This window comes from Alligator mississippiensis, chromosome 4, assembly GCF_030867095.1.
Source record: "Alligator mississippiensis isolate rAllMis1 chromosome 4, rAllMis1, whole genome shotgun sequence".
In the NCBI taxonomy this organism is placed as follows: Eukaryota; Metazoa; Chordata; order Crocodylia; family Alligatoridae; genus Alligator; species Alligator mississippiensis.
In genome coordinates, this window is record NC_081827.1 from 98941646 (window position 1) to 98955878 (window position 14233).

Consider the following 14233-nt stretch of genomic DNA (forward strand, 5'->3'; position numbering starts at 1 on the left):
CAATTTTTATGAAACCACAGCAGGACGATCAGTCCAAGCTCCTATATCAGTATATAAAGCCAAAGTTATCTCTCAGATCTTATATGGCACTGAAGTATGGGGTGATGCCACTAGTAACAATATAGACATACCTCAAGAAAAAGTTTCTTAGGGAACTTCTGACTCTTCCTCCCTCAACTCCTGCTTCTTTTTTGAGAATAAAGACAGGAATGGATTCCATTTCAACTAATATTATTATTATTATTAGAGTAACATCATTATTAGAAAAGCAGGATTTTGATTTCAGGGGTGTAGGATATGGCTGTGTTGATCTAAGGACATAGGCAGACAAGGTTCTTTGGGTGAATCTGATCTCTTTTATTAGACCAACTTAAATAGTTGGAAAAAAATTTAGCAAAGTTTCAGGTTTAAAAATCCTTCAATCAGCCTGAGGAAGTCTCTGCAGTTGGTGTGTGCTCTTCCTGGATGGAATGAATAGTAAAGAAGCCAGAGGCTGGGCTGGTATGCATGCAAGACAGGCAGTCAGTGAAGATGTAAATTGAAGAGTCAGTGGGTGACAGACAGGCTGGGTCCAGGGGGCGATATTGCCAGGCAGAATGATTTTGCAGTGGTTAGGGCTAGTCGTATTGTCCCTTTATACGCTCTTTGGAAATTAGATTGCGGGGAGAAAGGCATTTACAGTTGGATCTCGATAATAGATGGCGATCCTCTTTGACTAGACTCAGGACCAAACCAATGCCCACAGCTGTTTTGGCTGGATGTAGATTTTGTATTCCAAGGGCTAAAAGATGTTGCCCAGTCTATCTAGGAGTTTTGGAAGATGCTATCCACTACGTTTTAGAATGTTCTTTATATAATGACATAAGGAGAACCCATTTATTACCGTTCTTGCAGAAGTTGATACATTTTTCAAAGACAGAGAAATTAATCTGGCTTTTACAGCAAACAGATCCAAATTTAGTAAACCATCTTGCAATTTTTGCTTGTAAGGCTGAGGCAATTAAATATCCTTTATTACTGATATGAATGATCTACTTTAACATTAGATTTGATTTTATTGTCTCAATTGTGGATCTATGTACAACAATATTATAGATTCATGTCTTGATTTACTACTATATTTATATTAATAATGTTTTTCTGTTAGTGGGCTCTATTTTTTGTTCAAAGTAACCGAGCTACAACTATTATACTAAAAACCAACATTAAATCTATTTTAATCTTAACATTTTAACATTAGATTTGATTTTATTATGGTTGTATGTGTGTTATGTCATTTTCGGGAGCATGGCATTTAGCCTGAATCCTTAATAATTTGAACTGAATTGAACTGGTTTTATCATTTACCCTTGCAACAGTTGAGGACATGCAGATCATCTTACAGCTGGTGAATTAATGTATCCTGGGATTTCAGAAGCATATATCTTCTAATGTGCAGGCACCTAGAAGGAAGCATAAAGGGTAATTGTCCAGCATTAAGCACTAAGTTTACAGTATGATGAGCTAGGAAGACCAGTTAAATCAGTGTAATTGTAATGGCTATCTATCTGTTCATGCCAGGGAAAAAGCCACTGAAGACTTCATCAGCTCGGCCAGACCTGAGCTAAAGACCTATTCTTGTAGACTGCAAACAACCATCACAAGTGCTGAAAAAGCTGTTGGGTTTGTTGGTTGTAGCCATGTTGGTTTAAGGACATAGGCAGACAAGATTCTTTAAGTAAATGTGAGATATTTTATTAGACCAACTAAATAGTTGGAAAAATTGTTCTTTACAAGCTTTCAGGGGCTTCCCTTCTATCTAGGAGAGAACACAAAGAAACAACAAACTCTCCCTGTGCCTGAAGAAGGGTGTTTGTACCCTAAAAACTCACAAAGGACAATTTTTGCAACTATTTAGTTGGTCTAATAAAAGATGTCACATTTACCTAAGGAACCTCATCTGAAAAAAGCTGTTGTGCATGGATGCAAAGTGTTGTGCTGCACAGTTGCTACAAGTTGCCAGGTTTTTAAGAAATGGTCACTTGCAACATTTTTTTTCAATTAAGGTAGGCAGACCTAGTATCTGAGAGTATCACTGGAAAGAGACTTCTCTTTCGGCAGCTTGTATCAACTATTTTCCTGGGAGGCTTGGTCTTGCCTGTGCTTGCCCTTGCACTGAAACAAGGCTACTAAAAAGGGAAGTTAGAACCAGGAAAGATTTTGAATCCTTCTTTGAACATTGTTAACAAAAACCTACTGATTTCCCCCAAAACAAGTTAAGAACTCAATCACAGATACCTCTAATGAAACATGCACGAAGCTCAAAAGGCAGAGGGTGCACTGCCTCAATCTGGTAGATTGGTATACTATCTTTGTCATAAAAGACGGTGTTTCTTCATATAAGATGCTCCCCAGTCACAGACATGAGTCCAGGTTTTGTTGCCTGCCACCTGAATCTATTACCACATGGACCAGTGACAAGGTGGCTTCCTCAGCTGTGCCAATGTTGACACTTTGCTAAAAATGCAGCTGGACTTGACAGGGGAGAGAGAACTGCCAGACACAAATAAATGAGCCAATGAAGAAGGCTGGGAGTTTGAACTGGAAAGTTTAGATTGAAAGGTGGGAAAGTCTTTGAAGTTTACTAAACATTAGGTGCCTGCCAACAGGCGTGGTTTCTTTCCACTTCAGAGAAACCAAGGGAGACCCACTCCTGAATGAGGCGCCTTCATCTCTTGACAGATGCAGGCAGCCAGGGATGATAATTACTCACAGAAATCCTGGCCAATTCAGCTGGTGAATCGTTCCAAGGTAGAAGGGTCCAGGAACTGCAAATCAGTAAGGTGCACATGAGTCTTACATAGAGCAGTTAAGAACCTTCAAGATGGCAGGTGCTAAAGAAATGCAAGATTATATAACTACAATGGGTGCCAAGGCAAATCCTCCCACACCTTGGCATACAAAGTAAAGAGAAATGAGACATGACAAATGTAAGACACATCATACCACAGATACCAAAGGCAATCAGAATACTGTGGAAAGTTATTTATTTCAGAATTTCCACACGCTCTTGTCATCAACCATGCAGTAGACCTTTGCCCTTCCAACCCACATCCTTGAAGCCTGGGATTGATGGGGGCCATCTCATCTCCTATCTTCGTACCAAGGGCATCCAAACTTTGTGACAGAGATCTACAGCAGCCAGGAGGAAGAGAAGGGCAGCCTCATTTAAATAATTGCTTTTATTTTAAAATGAACTCATTTGACTTGAAAGAGTAATGGTTGACCTCAACAGCAGTGAAAGCCTGCAGCTGAGGCAGTTGGTCCTCACTTTGCAATACCCAGGAACAAAATGACAATCACATATGAGGTTTGTGTGACCTAAGCAATAGTAATGCATACTAAGCCATGTCCAGAGCCAGGACAGCAGAACAACTGACTCAGGCTCTGAGCCTATTACAATCAGTTGTCTTCATGGGCTGCCCTCCTCCTGGCAACCATGGGCTGCATTTTTCACTTTCTATTTTGGGCATCTTTGCTCTACATGAGTTTCATATAGGACGGAGACTGTAGAGGGAAGCCATTAAGACCGTCTTGGCTGTCACTCCCTTCTCTACCACCAAGATTTGTAGCGAGTTTTAATACTGATAAGTACTAGCTTGACTACCCTTACTAACAGTTTTCTCTTTGGCCATAGTAGGGACATTTGCATAAGCTTCCTGCATGTTTGACATGACCTCCATCGCTTTGTTCCTTACTCCTGCTTCAGAGGAGCCACCATGCATCCTTTGTGACCAATTATATCTTTGGCCTCTGCTGCGACTGCTTCAATGGAGCAATTATTTCCAACAGTGGTGACTGCCTCTAATATGAGTGCCTGGCTCTGTAGAACCAGGTTGGTAGTTAGCTCAGAGTGAAAAAACCCCCACCATTAATAGCTTACAGAATTAAACAGATGAAATGATGAAAAAGAAATGGAACAAAATCTTAATTAAAAGGCTGGGGAAAGGGGGAGAGACAGCCTTCATCTCCATTTCATACAGAAATTCAGCTTTGCGGCATAAGAAATGGCTATAGAGCATTAATTGGTTAAGTTGCCAAAAGTAGAAAAGCATTTGTATAAAAAAAATCCATATGAAGATATGCATCTGGCAAGCACTCTGAAGCCAAATACAGACACTAGCTCTATATTATTTCTGTCTCTTTTTTTGTTTTGATGGCTCCAGTGCATGCTGGTGACTGACTTACAGCAGGAAGATTAATATTGGTAGTGGAGGGCAGGGAAAGAAAGGAAAAGTTCAGGAATAAGAGTGAGGGGCACTCAACCATAGGCCCCAGCAAAACTTACAAGAACAAAGTCAAACAAAGTAATTTTTTGTTAGTCTTCTGAAGATGACAGTTTACACATACTCACAAACTTCCAAGTGTGCACCTGACAGGGTGATACATTTTAAATTGTAATGGTGTTCATTATGCAGCAATAATGCACTATCTGACAAACTGGCTAGAAAGAACTAACTGCCTGAAAAACTTGGCCTAGGATACATGTGCACCCCTAGGATTTCTCTCACTGGCACTGCGTCTGAGAAAAGATGTAGCCTAAGGCAGTGCTTCTCAAAGTGGTGGTCTACAAACTGGTGCCGGTCCGCAAGCCGCTAGTCGTCAGTCTGCAGCAAGTTGCCAGGAAAGAAAAATATATGTTTTCAGAAGCATAACATTGATGTGTCATAGCACCACAGTTCGTACGTTCCAACACTCCAGGTGATGTCACATCGTGCGAGGTGAGGAAAGAGAAAGAAACAGTTGGTCACGCATTTGTGTAGCGCTGTTACACGCAGTTGCTGCCACCGGCTGAACCGGGCACCGGTCCCTGGCCCACTGGAAAAAAAATTGCCAATCCACCACATCAGATAGTTTGAGAAGCACTGGCCTAAGGGACCCCAAGATTCACTTCACAACCCCCTACCAGCACCTGTAATATGGAAACAAGGACTTGGGGGTGGGGGATGGTATCCATTCCCTCAAGACTCCGTAACTGCAATTCATTTCCACCACTTTTATGATACTTTTAAAGAAAAAGGTTGGGTGTCAAAAGAGGGAAGGTAGTAAAGGAGAGTTTCTCCTCCACGGTCACACATGCACAGTTCACGCTTGTACGTATTATTTGAGACATATAGCTACACCTCTAGGAGGACACCCCCCCTAGTCTGAGAGTATAGCTGCACAGATAGAGCCATGTCATTCTGGCAGGGCACAATGTCCATATAGAAGGTGCAGGTGTGCAACTGATCAGTGATCACTTCTTCGAAGCTGTACAATCATTTGGAGACAGGCAATGAGGTCCAGCCTCGAGTACAATGGCAGCGGGAAGTGGAAGTCAGCAGAATTTCACTAATGATGGGATCAAAGGGATAACATGTAAATTGTGTCCCCCCACAAACCTCAAATAACAATTTTAGACTGCACACAGTGCAAATGCAGCACGTGAGAGACAGTAAGGAAGGGAAGGTCAACTTTAATTTACCCTGAAACAAAGACACACAATGGGAGCAGGAAGGGAAGGCAACTCATTTCTAGATGGCTACTATAGACAAATATACCTTATTCATCATACATAGGCAAGCCCTCAGCTGCCATTAGCCAATGTGGCTCCACTGATTTAGACCATAGGAGGAACTGGCCTATTCATGTCTGTGACAAAATCTTCTAAGAGATACAATCTTGCTTCCCTCTATTACACATTTCCAGTTACTGGCTCAGTGAGGAAAAAGAAAACAGCCCCTCCCCACTCTAATTCAGCCTTTCCTATTCTAGTCCATAAAGAGACATCTGAGGTCCCAGCTGTTCTTGATGCCCCCCTCCTTGACTTCATCAGGGCATGTCACAGCTCCAACGAGAACTGCCCATATCTGTGGTGGTGGTACACCAGATAGGAGACCTATTACACACCCCTGTTCCCAGATCATGACACTGCTATTGGTCTAGAGGCAGGAACCTGTCATGCACATTTTTCTCTTGTAATTATCACACCTCCCTCCCCCCCCAATACTGTCTTTAGAATAGTCAGACAATGTACATTCTGAAATGCCGTCACGGCCATAAGTAGTCATATTAAAAACATCCCATTCAGGCTGCTCCATGCACTTCTAGGTCAGAGAGAGGAAAGAGAGGCAGGTGATATCATGTGCAAGGGAGAAAATAATTAAACAAACAATGCAGAGCAAATCAGCAGGAAAAATGGAGAAATACAGAACATCAAAAGTGAGTTTGCTAGAACTGCCACTGGATTCACTGCTCCAATTCTGCTGATTCTAAAGCAGGAGCAAAGGGGTTCACTGCAGCATGGCAGACAGTACAGGGAGAAGAGAGCATAGGATTCCAATACACAATTTCAATACCTGCAGGTTTTTAAGCAACAGTCTCTGAGCTGCAGTTCCACCCCCTTCTCCCCAGTCAGAAAGTAACAGCTGGGACAGAATGGTGGAACTAAACCAGTAGCACCAAGAAATCCAGTGGGAGCACCAAACTCAACAGCAGGAAATGATGATGACCTTAAAAAGAGAGATGGAGGGATAGGGAGAAAGAAGGAGAGTGGTGGAGGGGACATATTTAGCAGGATTCAAAGTCCATCTTAGATAAACACCACCATTCTCCTCTGTAAGGCTCCATTACGTCTGCAGTAAGACTTCTGGTTCTGAAAGGGAGCTATAGAGGGTGTAGCCCAATTCATCCACTTCTTCGGGGGTGAGCTCTGAAAACAAGTTCACCTTGGAATTCAGAGCACTGGGTAAGACACCTGCTTCCAAATAGCCAATCAGACCTTTCAGTGCCTGCAGGAAGCGGTCAGCTAGCACATTTTGGGACCAATCACGCTCCTCTTGGGCCAGATGCAGGATGACGTTGGTGAGCTGGCTGGCAGTAAGGTGACCCAGAGCTGGGTTTGACTTGCACACAGCTTTGAGGATCTTGAGGCACACGCAACGGCAGCCAGAATCGCATTGGTCCAGAGCCCGCAGGCGTGCAGTCTCTGCTGGCCGCATGCTCAGTCGCCATAGATTGTCATACTGGGCCAATCGATGGGGTTTGGCCACCAGGACAGTGTCACCCAATGTCACAGATGGTAGGAAATCAATAAGAAGTTGCTGTTCTGGCTCATATTGGACCTCCAGGGTCAGAGCCTCTGGAGGTGCTGCTGGACGGATCACGTAATCCAGAAGTGCCCCAATAGCCGGCCAGTTGATGGAGCCTGCTACTACTTTCTCAAAGGTGTCTGCCACAGCCTTGGGGGAGAGGTAGCCCCCTATCACACATCGGTCCCAGTAGCTGCTCCCCCGGGGGAAATACTCTGGGTTTTCCCGACGGACAAGGCAGAAGCCAGGTATGTTCATGATGGTGTCCTCACCTGGAATGCATGACCACAGGTTCTGCTCCAACACCAGGGGCACAATGAGCTGGATGTGATCGGCAGTCACTACCTGTCAGGAGGGAGAAAAGAGGCAGAAGTTGGCTCTCTCCCAGCAGGTTCCAAGTATCAGTCCACTTCCAATCCCTTCTATCCAAAGGGATTGGAAACAGTGATTCAGGAAGCAACTTCCACTTCCTTGTGAAACCTACTGCATTCCTTTAATCAGGCAAGGTGTTTACAGCTCATTCCCCTTCATCAATGAAAGAACTGCAGAGCATAACATTTGCTCCTAAGATCTTAAAATTCCTAACAAACTTAAACCAATTACATCCAGAGATCATATCATCAACTACTGAACTGGGTATACCTCAGCAACACTTCACAGTAGTTCAGGATTTGAAGCAAAGAATAACAGAACTGCAGGCAGAGCTCAAGTTGCCACATCTCAAGTATCCCACATTAAAATCAGGCACTGTCCCCAACAGCTGTTACAGAGAGGCAGCAGGGGATCTTTAATGTCTTACATAATCAGTTCCTCAAATCTAAGTTTCAGTCAATGCACAGCAAGCTATCCCAGAGTACTGATTCAGTGCTAACACACAAGATAGGACTACATTTTAATCGCTCACCTTAGCCCGTGGCCATCTCTACATCAAGGACATAAATTGCAGGGATTGGTCTCCAATCCAGATCTGTTATATGATCAAAAAAAAGTAGGGAAGAGCTACTGGAATATACAAGGGTCCCAAGGGAAGTAACTCATTTAAAGGGATATGTGGAAGGTGAGTATTGCGAGTAAGGGAAAAAAAATGAGGTGTAGTGGAGGCAGAGCAAGAACAAGCAACTATGGAAGGAGCAGGGACTGGGATAACATCTGTTTTGCAAATATACCGCACAAATATATTCTCAGCTTGCTGGAAGTACCTGTGATACTTGAAGGCTCTTGAACTAAGAAAGCTGTGCTGACACAGCACAGTCAATGGTGAAGCCTAAAATACCTCTGCTCAATCAACCTACCAAATAATACCAACACATGCCCTCATGAATTACCTGCAGATCATCGTACAGGCTGCCACTAAGGTACATGTCACGCAGGGGCATGTCAGGCATCTTGACACGGAGGAAGCTACGCAGCTCAGCACAGATATCTACAGCAGCCTGTTTGGCCTGGGCCTGCTCTTCTACTGGGATTGCCACCCTCCTCCGGTAGTAGGCAAAGAGTTTTTCTTGCAGTGACAGACGAAGGCGCGACTTCTTCAGCTCTACCTGGCTCCTCTTAACAGATGGCTTGTGCTTTGGGGGTCGGAATGAGTCTGCCAGACAGGAGGGAGAAAGACAATAATCCCCAATATTTCACTGCAAAGTGAAAATTAATAACTCGGCGGCTGTGAAGTGCAGTCACCTTCAGGGAGGCAAGGTTCTTTGGGTAAATGTGATCTCTTTCATTAGACCAACTACATAGTTGGAAAAATTGTTCTTTGCAAGCTTTCAGGTACAAACACCCTTCTTCAGGCCTTCAGAAGGGTGTTTGTACCCCAAAGCTTGCAAAGAACAAATTTTTCCAACTATGTAGTTGGTCTAATGAAAGAGATCACATTTACCCAAAGAACCTTGTCTACCTATGTCAGCAGTTCCCAACCTGGGTCACAACCCAAATGAGGGTTGCAGGGGCAATGCTGGCGATGCTGCACACAAAAAAAGTGAGCCGCACACCATGCCAAGAGCTCCCCTCTGCTGCGCTCTGCTCCCAGCTGTGGGTCATGGAGAAAAGGGTTGGGAACCACTGGCCTATGTCCTTAGACTTACACAGCTACAATCAACATCCTCCTCACTTTCAGCAAGCCTTTTAGCAGTTATTTTGTGTGCTTTACCTGGCATTGTAGGACAGAGAAGTGAGTAACTTCAACTGAAAGTACTCTGAGACGATTTAGGAAATTAGTAGGGAAAGAAAATAGATACCCGAGTTGGAATTTAACCAGAACCGAGACTAACAGTTTTATTTTGCAAACGGATACAAATTTTAATAACTGTAGGTGAGCAGTACCTCACGTTAGGTTTCAACTAAAAGACAGCAAATTACAAAGCATTGCTGCTTCTAAGGGCCCTGGCACACGTTCACGTAAGGGCACTATGGGATCTGGTCCCCAGTCCCAACAATTGTGCCTCCTGCCATGTGCTGCATTTACCCTTTCTACTTGCCAGGGCAGAGGGAGCCCGGGATCATGACCGCAGGATCCCCTTGTACCGATAAGTTGAAAGCCAGGTGTCTGCAGCCCAGTATAACCTGTGGCTGGGTTTAGACTCTGGACTGTCCCAGAGCTGAGGCTGACAATCAGCTGATGGCTGACCCTGACCCCGACCCCGAGCAGCCCCCGACACACCAAATGTTCAATTTAAGGTGCCAAATAAACCAGACGTAAATGTTCTACATTTTACGTGGAACATTTTTATGGCTGGTTTACCATTTTAGGACGCTTCAACATGTTAATCATGGCATAAAGGTAATGCATAGAGGGGCCCTTCCATAATGCAAGAACAGAGAGTACCATACCTCTTCTTTATTCCTCACAGCACCTGAGTTTTTACTGAAGGCCTCCTACCAAATAACAGAAGATGCTCAACCCAGCTTAGCTTGTAACATCCAATGAGATTACAGTATCTCAAAGTGGAAAGGCTGCAGGGGATATACCACTACCCTGGGTCTGGACATAGACCAAAACAACAGAGTAGACAGGAAGAGCTAAGAGCCACTGCAATGCAAATTAGAGGGCACGCATTTTCTTTCCCCAGGGGAAAGGGAAAAGTGTTTTCCTAAGGACCACTCTTCTCACATCTTCCATCAGCCAGTAAGTGATAAGAAAAATGCTTTGGATCTCATTGACATTACTTGTATAACAGCACAGATCTCTGACTGGATTACAAAGCTATTCCCCCAAAAGGGCAATTAGATGCTTCTGCCTTAAGCAAGCTTTGAGGGGGAAAAAAATTATAAGCTCCACTAAAAATGGCTCTATGCAGCTATTAGAGGACTCTCTGAAAGTAACAGCCGGTGCCTCTCCCATCTACTTCTTTCCTGTTAGTTGTTTTAAGCTAAACAACCATGTAAGATTGTTGGTTTTCCTAAAGCAGTCATTCTCAACAAGGATATCACAACATGCTGGGGTGCCTTGAGATCCTTTCAAGGGTGCCACGGAGTGTTACACAATGGTAGTTAGCACTGTTAGGTTTACAAACATGATTCACAAGATAAACCTAGAGATTTCAAACAGAAATCCATTATTGTGGTCTGAGTTCTTTGCAAAAGAAAAAAAATAAAACCTGCTTCATTATTTTTCTGTAGGCAAAAAAGAGTGAAAAACTAAGAGCTGGCATTTTCCAAAGGGTGTTCCAAGTCTGCTCAAGGATGCCTCAAGTCTGAAGAGGTTGAGAACCTCTGGTCTAAACCCTCAATCTCTAGGGGCTGACACAGAGCCCATTTTGTGGCAGCTGATGACCTCCTTCATTCCTGGCATAAACCTCCTTAAGTCTCTTGCTGTACCCTCAGCAGTAGTACCAAAACCATCCCCCACAAGATGGCCAGCTTGTAGAAACAGAGATTAAGACACCAGGTAAAGGTCTATGCCTGATTGCTATTTTGCAGATTCAATATTATCCAACCTAAAGGTCACTATTACTGGAGAGAGGGCTTAGGGGCAACTGGTATAATGCAAAAGGTATCTCACTGCTCCTCTTACCTGCATCTGAAGCTGAAATATCGGTGGGAAGTGTCTGTAGGGACCGGCTCAGATTAGTCTTCATGTCCTGGCTCAACAACCGTGAGGAGGACCCCAGCCAATTTGGCTCTTCCCAGCTTCTTTTTCCTGATTGGCTCAAGCGAGTGGGACTGCTAGGAGCACTGACTGCACGGTCATACATCTGAAATGGCATTACAGGGCACATTTTGGTTGCATGAAGTGCCCAATCTCTGTTTCAATCCATTTGAAAGTTACTACTATGCCAGGGTCCATTATATGCCCTCATTCCCCTGTCCATGCCCCCCCCCCCCCCCCCCCCCACTCTGCCTTCCCCTCACACCTCCCCACACTTACCCGTTTGACAGCCAGTGTAGCAATGCCCAGCATGGCAGCTCCACCCACACCCAGCACAAGCCGGGCATTGGATAGCACAAAATCGATGGCTGTGCCTATACCGTTGTCATCCTTCTTTCCCTTGCGCTCCCCAGCGCCTGCCATCTCACCTTGAGGGTGTAGGGGAGAAAATGGAACAAAAAGTCAGAAGAGTGGAATCCCAATCCAAACCTCCATTGCTCTAGACCACTGCTCACTGCTCTTAAGAATCTAGGATTTCCCACACTGAAGGAAATTATGGTCCATTTAGCTCTTCATTCTGCCTTGTCACATGAGCTCAAGCCACGTGTCTACCTAGACAGCCATCTCATTTCTCAGCGGCCAGATGCCCCAGAGAAAGGCAATGAAACCCCTTTTACCATCCATAAGTATAAGACACTTGAACCACAGGGAAGTTTCTTAGACTCCAGATCTGTTAGCAAACCTGAAACATGAGAACTAACAACACGTGTAAATTATGACACCAAGATCATTTTTAGCTATATTTGTTCATGCACCATCTAATGCTGCTAAGAAAATCTTACTGATATACTTCTTTCAATACCATCTTGCAACAGCAAGTTCCACAATAAGGTACAATATAAGAGGGCCACCCGTATGATTAGAAACTTGCATGGCAAGCCATATGAGAAAAGGCTGAGGGATCTGGGACTCTTCAGTCTGAAAGAGAGAAGGCTGAGAGGGGACTTGGTAACAGCTTACTGCTACATCAGGGGAGTACATCAAGGGCTCAGTGAACAACTGTTCACCAGGGCACCCTTGGGGAAAATTAAGAGTAATGGCCATAAACTCCTGGAAGACTGTTTCAGGTTCATCATTAGGAAAAAACTTCTTCACAGTTAGTGTCCAGACTGTGGAATAAGCTCCCTCCAGCGATGGTACAATAGCCTACCCTGGAAATCTTCAAGAGAAGACTGGACAGTCATCTTGCTGGGGTCACCTGACCCCATCCATCTTTCCTGCCTGGTGCAGGGGGCTGGACCTGATGATCTTCCGAGGTTCCTTCCAGCCCCCGGACAATCTATGAATCTATAAAAGTATTTGCTCACCCAGGAAAAATTAAAATTATTCAAGTGGTTGTCAGGAGCATAGAAAGAGCTGTACTACCTCTGACTAGTTGTTGATCTAGTTCAGCATTCCTGCTCTGACATCATTCAATACCAGATACTTCAGAGGAGGACATAAGCACCTGCACTAGGGACTGGTTGGCTCAGAGGGGAAGCATTTTGCTTCTTAGTGTCAGTTGCTGGCCAAGGCCCTCAGACATGTTGGGTTTCACTCCACATGCAGAAACCAAGTCATGTACCAGAATGTTCATGTTCCTCCACAAATACTTTGCTCAGTTCCAGCTACACCATGGGCCTTGATGATATTTTAATGGCCACAAATTCCACACATTAACTATATGGGTAAAAAAAGGATTTTCTTTCATCACCTTTCTGGTTTTAGGTAGGTCCTCAAGTAAAGACAATATAAGGGAGTTTTCTAACCGATTATAAAGTCAGTCCTGCAAAGCTGATTGAACAACAAGCAGAAGGCATGGCATTCAACTGCATTTAAGCAACATAAAACAGCCTCACTTGTGTCTCTCAACCAGTGGACAGTTTCCAAGTCCACCTTAAATTCCAAATATTCAAGAAGGATGGTCCTTGCTCCAATGAGTTTGAAAACCAATTAATTTTGGTCCATGGAACAAAAATATATGTCATTGGTAGGAATAAAACCAAAGCAAGCATCAAAAAACATTGTGATGTCATAATAAATTACTTACTTGAGACTTAATACATCTGTGAAGGGAAAAGGAGAGTGCTCCTGTGTTACTTGTCAGACCCTTTTCTTTTCCCAAGTCTGTTGCAAGTAGAGGATCATAATCATCTGGCCAGGGTGTAGAGGTTTAAAAAAGACAAAAAACCAAGGCTGCAGGGTCCGAGCAAGAGAGGAAGAAGGGAAATTTCTAAACTAACCCCCCCAGTTTGCTGTGCAGGAAGGCCTGCCCTTTCTCCAGCTGTCTCTCCTTGTCTTCCAGCTGCTCCAGCTGCTTGTTCTTGCGGAACTCGCGCCGGATGGTGGCAAGGTAGAAATCACGGTCGGTGAAGCGCAGCCTGCGGCCCTGGCGCAGCAGAGTGCGATAGAGGCTCAGGACGGCCTGGCGGGACCACGCTGCCATGGGGGACACATGCAGGGCACAGCACACTAGAAAGGAATGAGACACCCAAAGTCAACAACTTCTCTTTCAGGTACATTATTCAGGCATCCACCTGCAACCCCAGCCCTGCACCCTGAGGGACCTGGAAGCAAAAACCAAGGCGCTGGGGGGGAGATTTCCCAGTAGGAATCCAAGGGTTGGATTCCTACTGGGGTTGGGGGAATTTCCTACTGGAAAACACCCAGGAAAGAGAAAGAAACACCTCCAGCTGCAGGTGACAAGACTCCCCATTGTAGGCAGGAAACAGCCTGTCAGCATATGCAGGGTCCTCCCGGCTGCTCAGCCGGGCCAGGGGCAGTGAGGCAGAGACTCCCTATGAAACCTGGGGAAAAACGACCCCAGCAAGGGGCTGAAGAGACAAGCAAGCACCCCTGGGGGAAGCCGGGCTGGCCCCTGGGAGCGACAGGAGCCCGCGGGGCCAGAAGGAAGGCTGGGCAGCGGGGACCCCGGGGCAGAGGGACCCCTTGGGGGGTGAGAAAAGCACACAGAGAACGGGCCCGGGCGTGCAAGACCCCT

General features: G+C 44.9%; 2 protein-coding genes across 3 annotated transcripts in view; both read right to left on the bottom strand.

Annotated features, from left to right (window-relative positions):
* Nucleotides 1-5478: 5478 nt before the first annotated feature.
* MIEF1 (mitochondrial elongation factor 1) lies at nucleotides 5479-13461 on the bottom strand. Its single transcript, XM_006262367.4, has 5 exons — nucleotides 13283-13461; nucleotides 11473-11621; nucleotides 11119-11299; nucleotides 8435-8697; nucleotides 5479-7454 (listed from the first exon to the last, which is right to left on the bottom strand). The coding sequence occupies exons 2-5, from the start codon at nucleotides 11614-11616 to the stop codon at nucleotides 6648-6650; spliced, it is 1395 nt and encodes a 464-aa protein (XP_006262429.1). The 5' UTR covers nucleotides 11617-11621; nucleotides 13283-13461; the 3' UTR covers nucleotides 5479-6647.
* Nucleotides 13462-13465: 4 nt separating this feature from the next.
* LOC132250133 (mitochondrial ribosome and complex I assembly factor AltMIEF1) overlaps nucleotides 13466-14233 on the bottom strand; it is a 43696-nt gene continuing 42928 nt past the window's right edge. For both annotated transcript variants that reach the window (XM_059726388.1, XM_059726389.1), the window contains exon 2: nucleotides 13466-13704. In XM_059726388.1, the coding sequence (XP_059582371.1) occupies nucleotides 13466-13704 (239 nt within the window). The remainder of the gene's footprint in view (nucleotides 13705-14233) is intronic.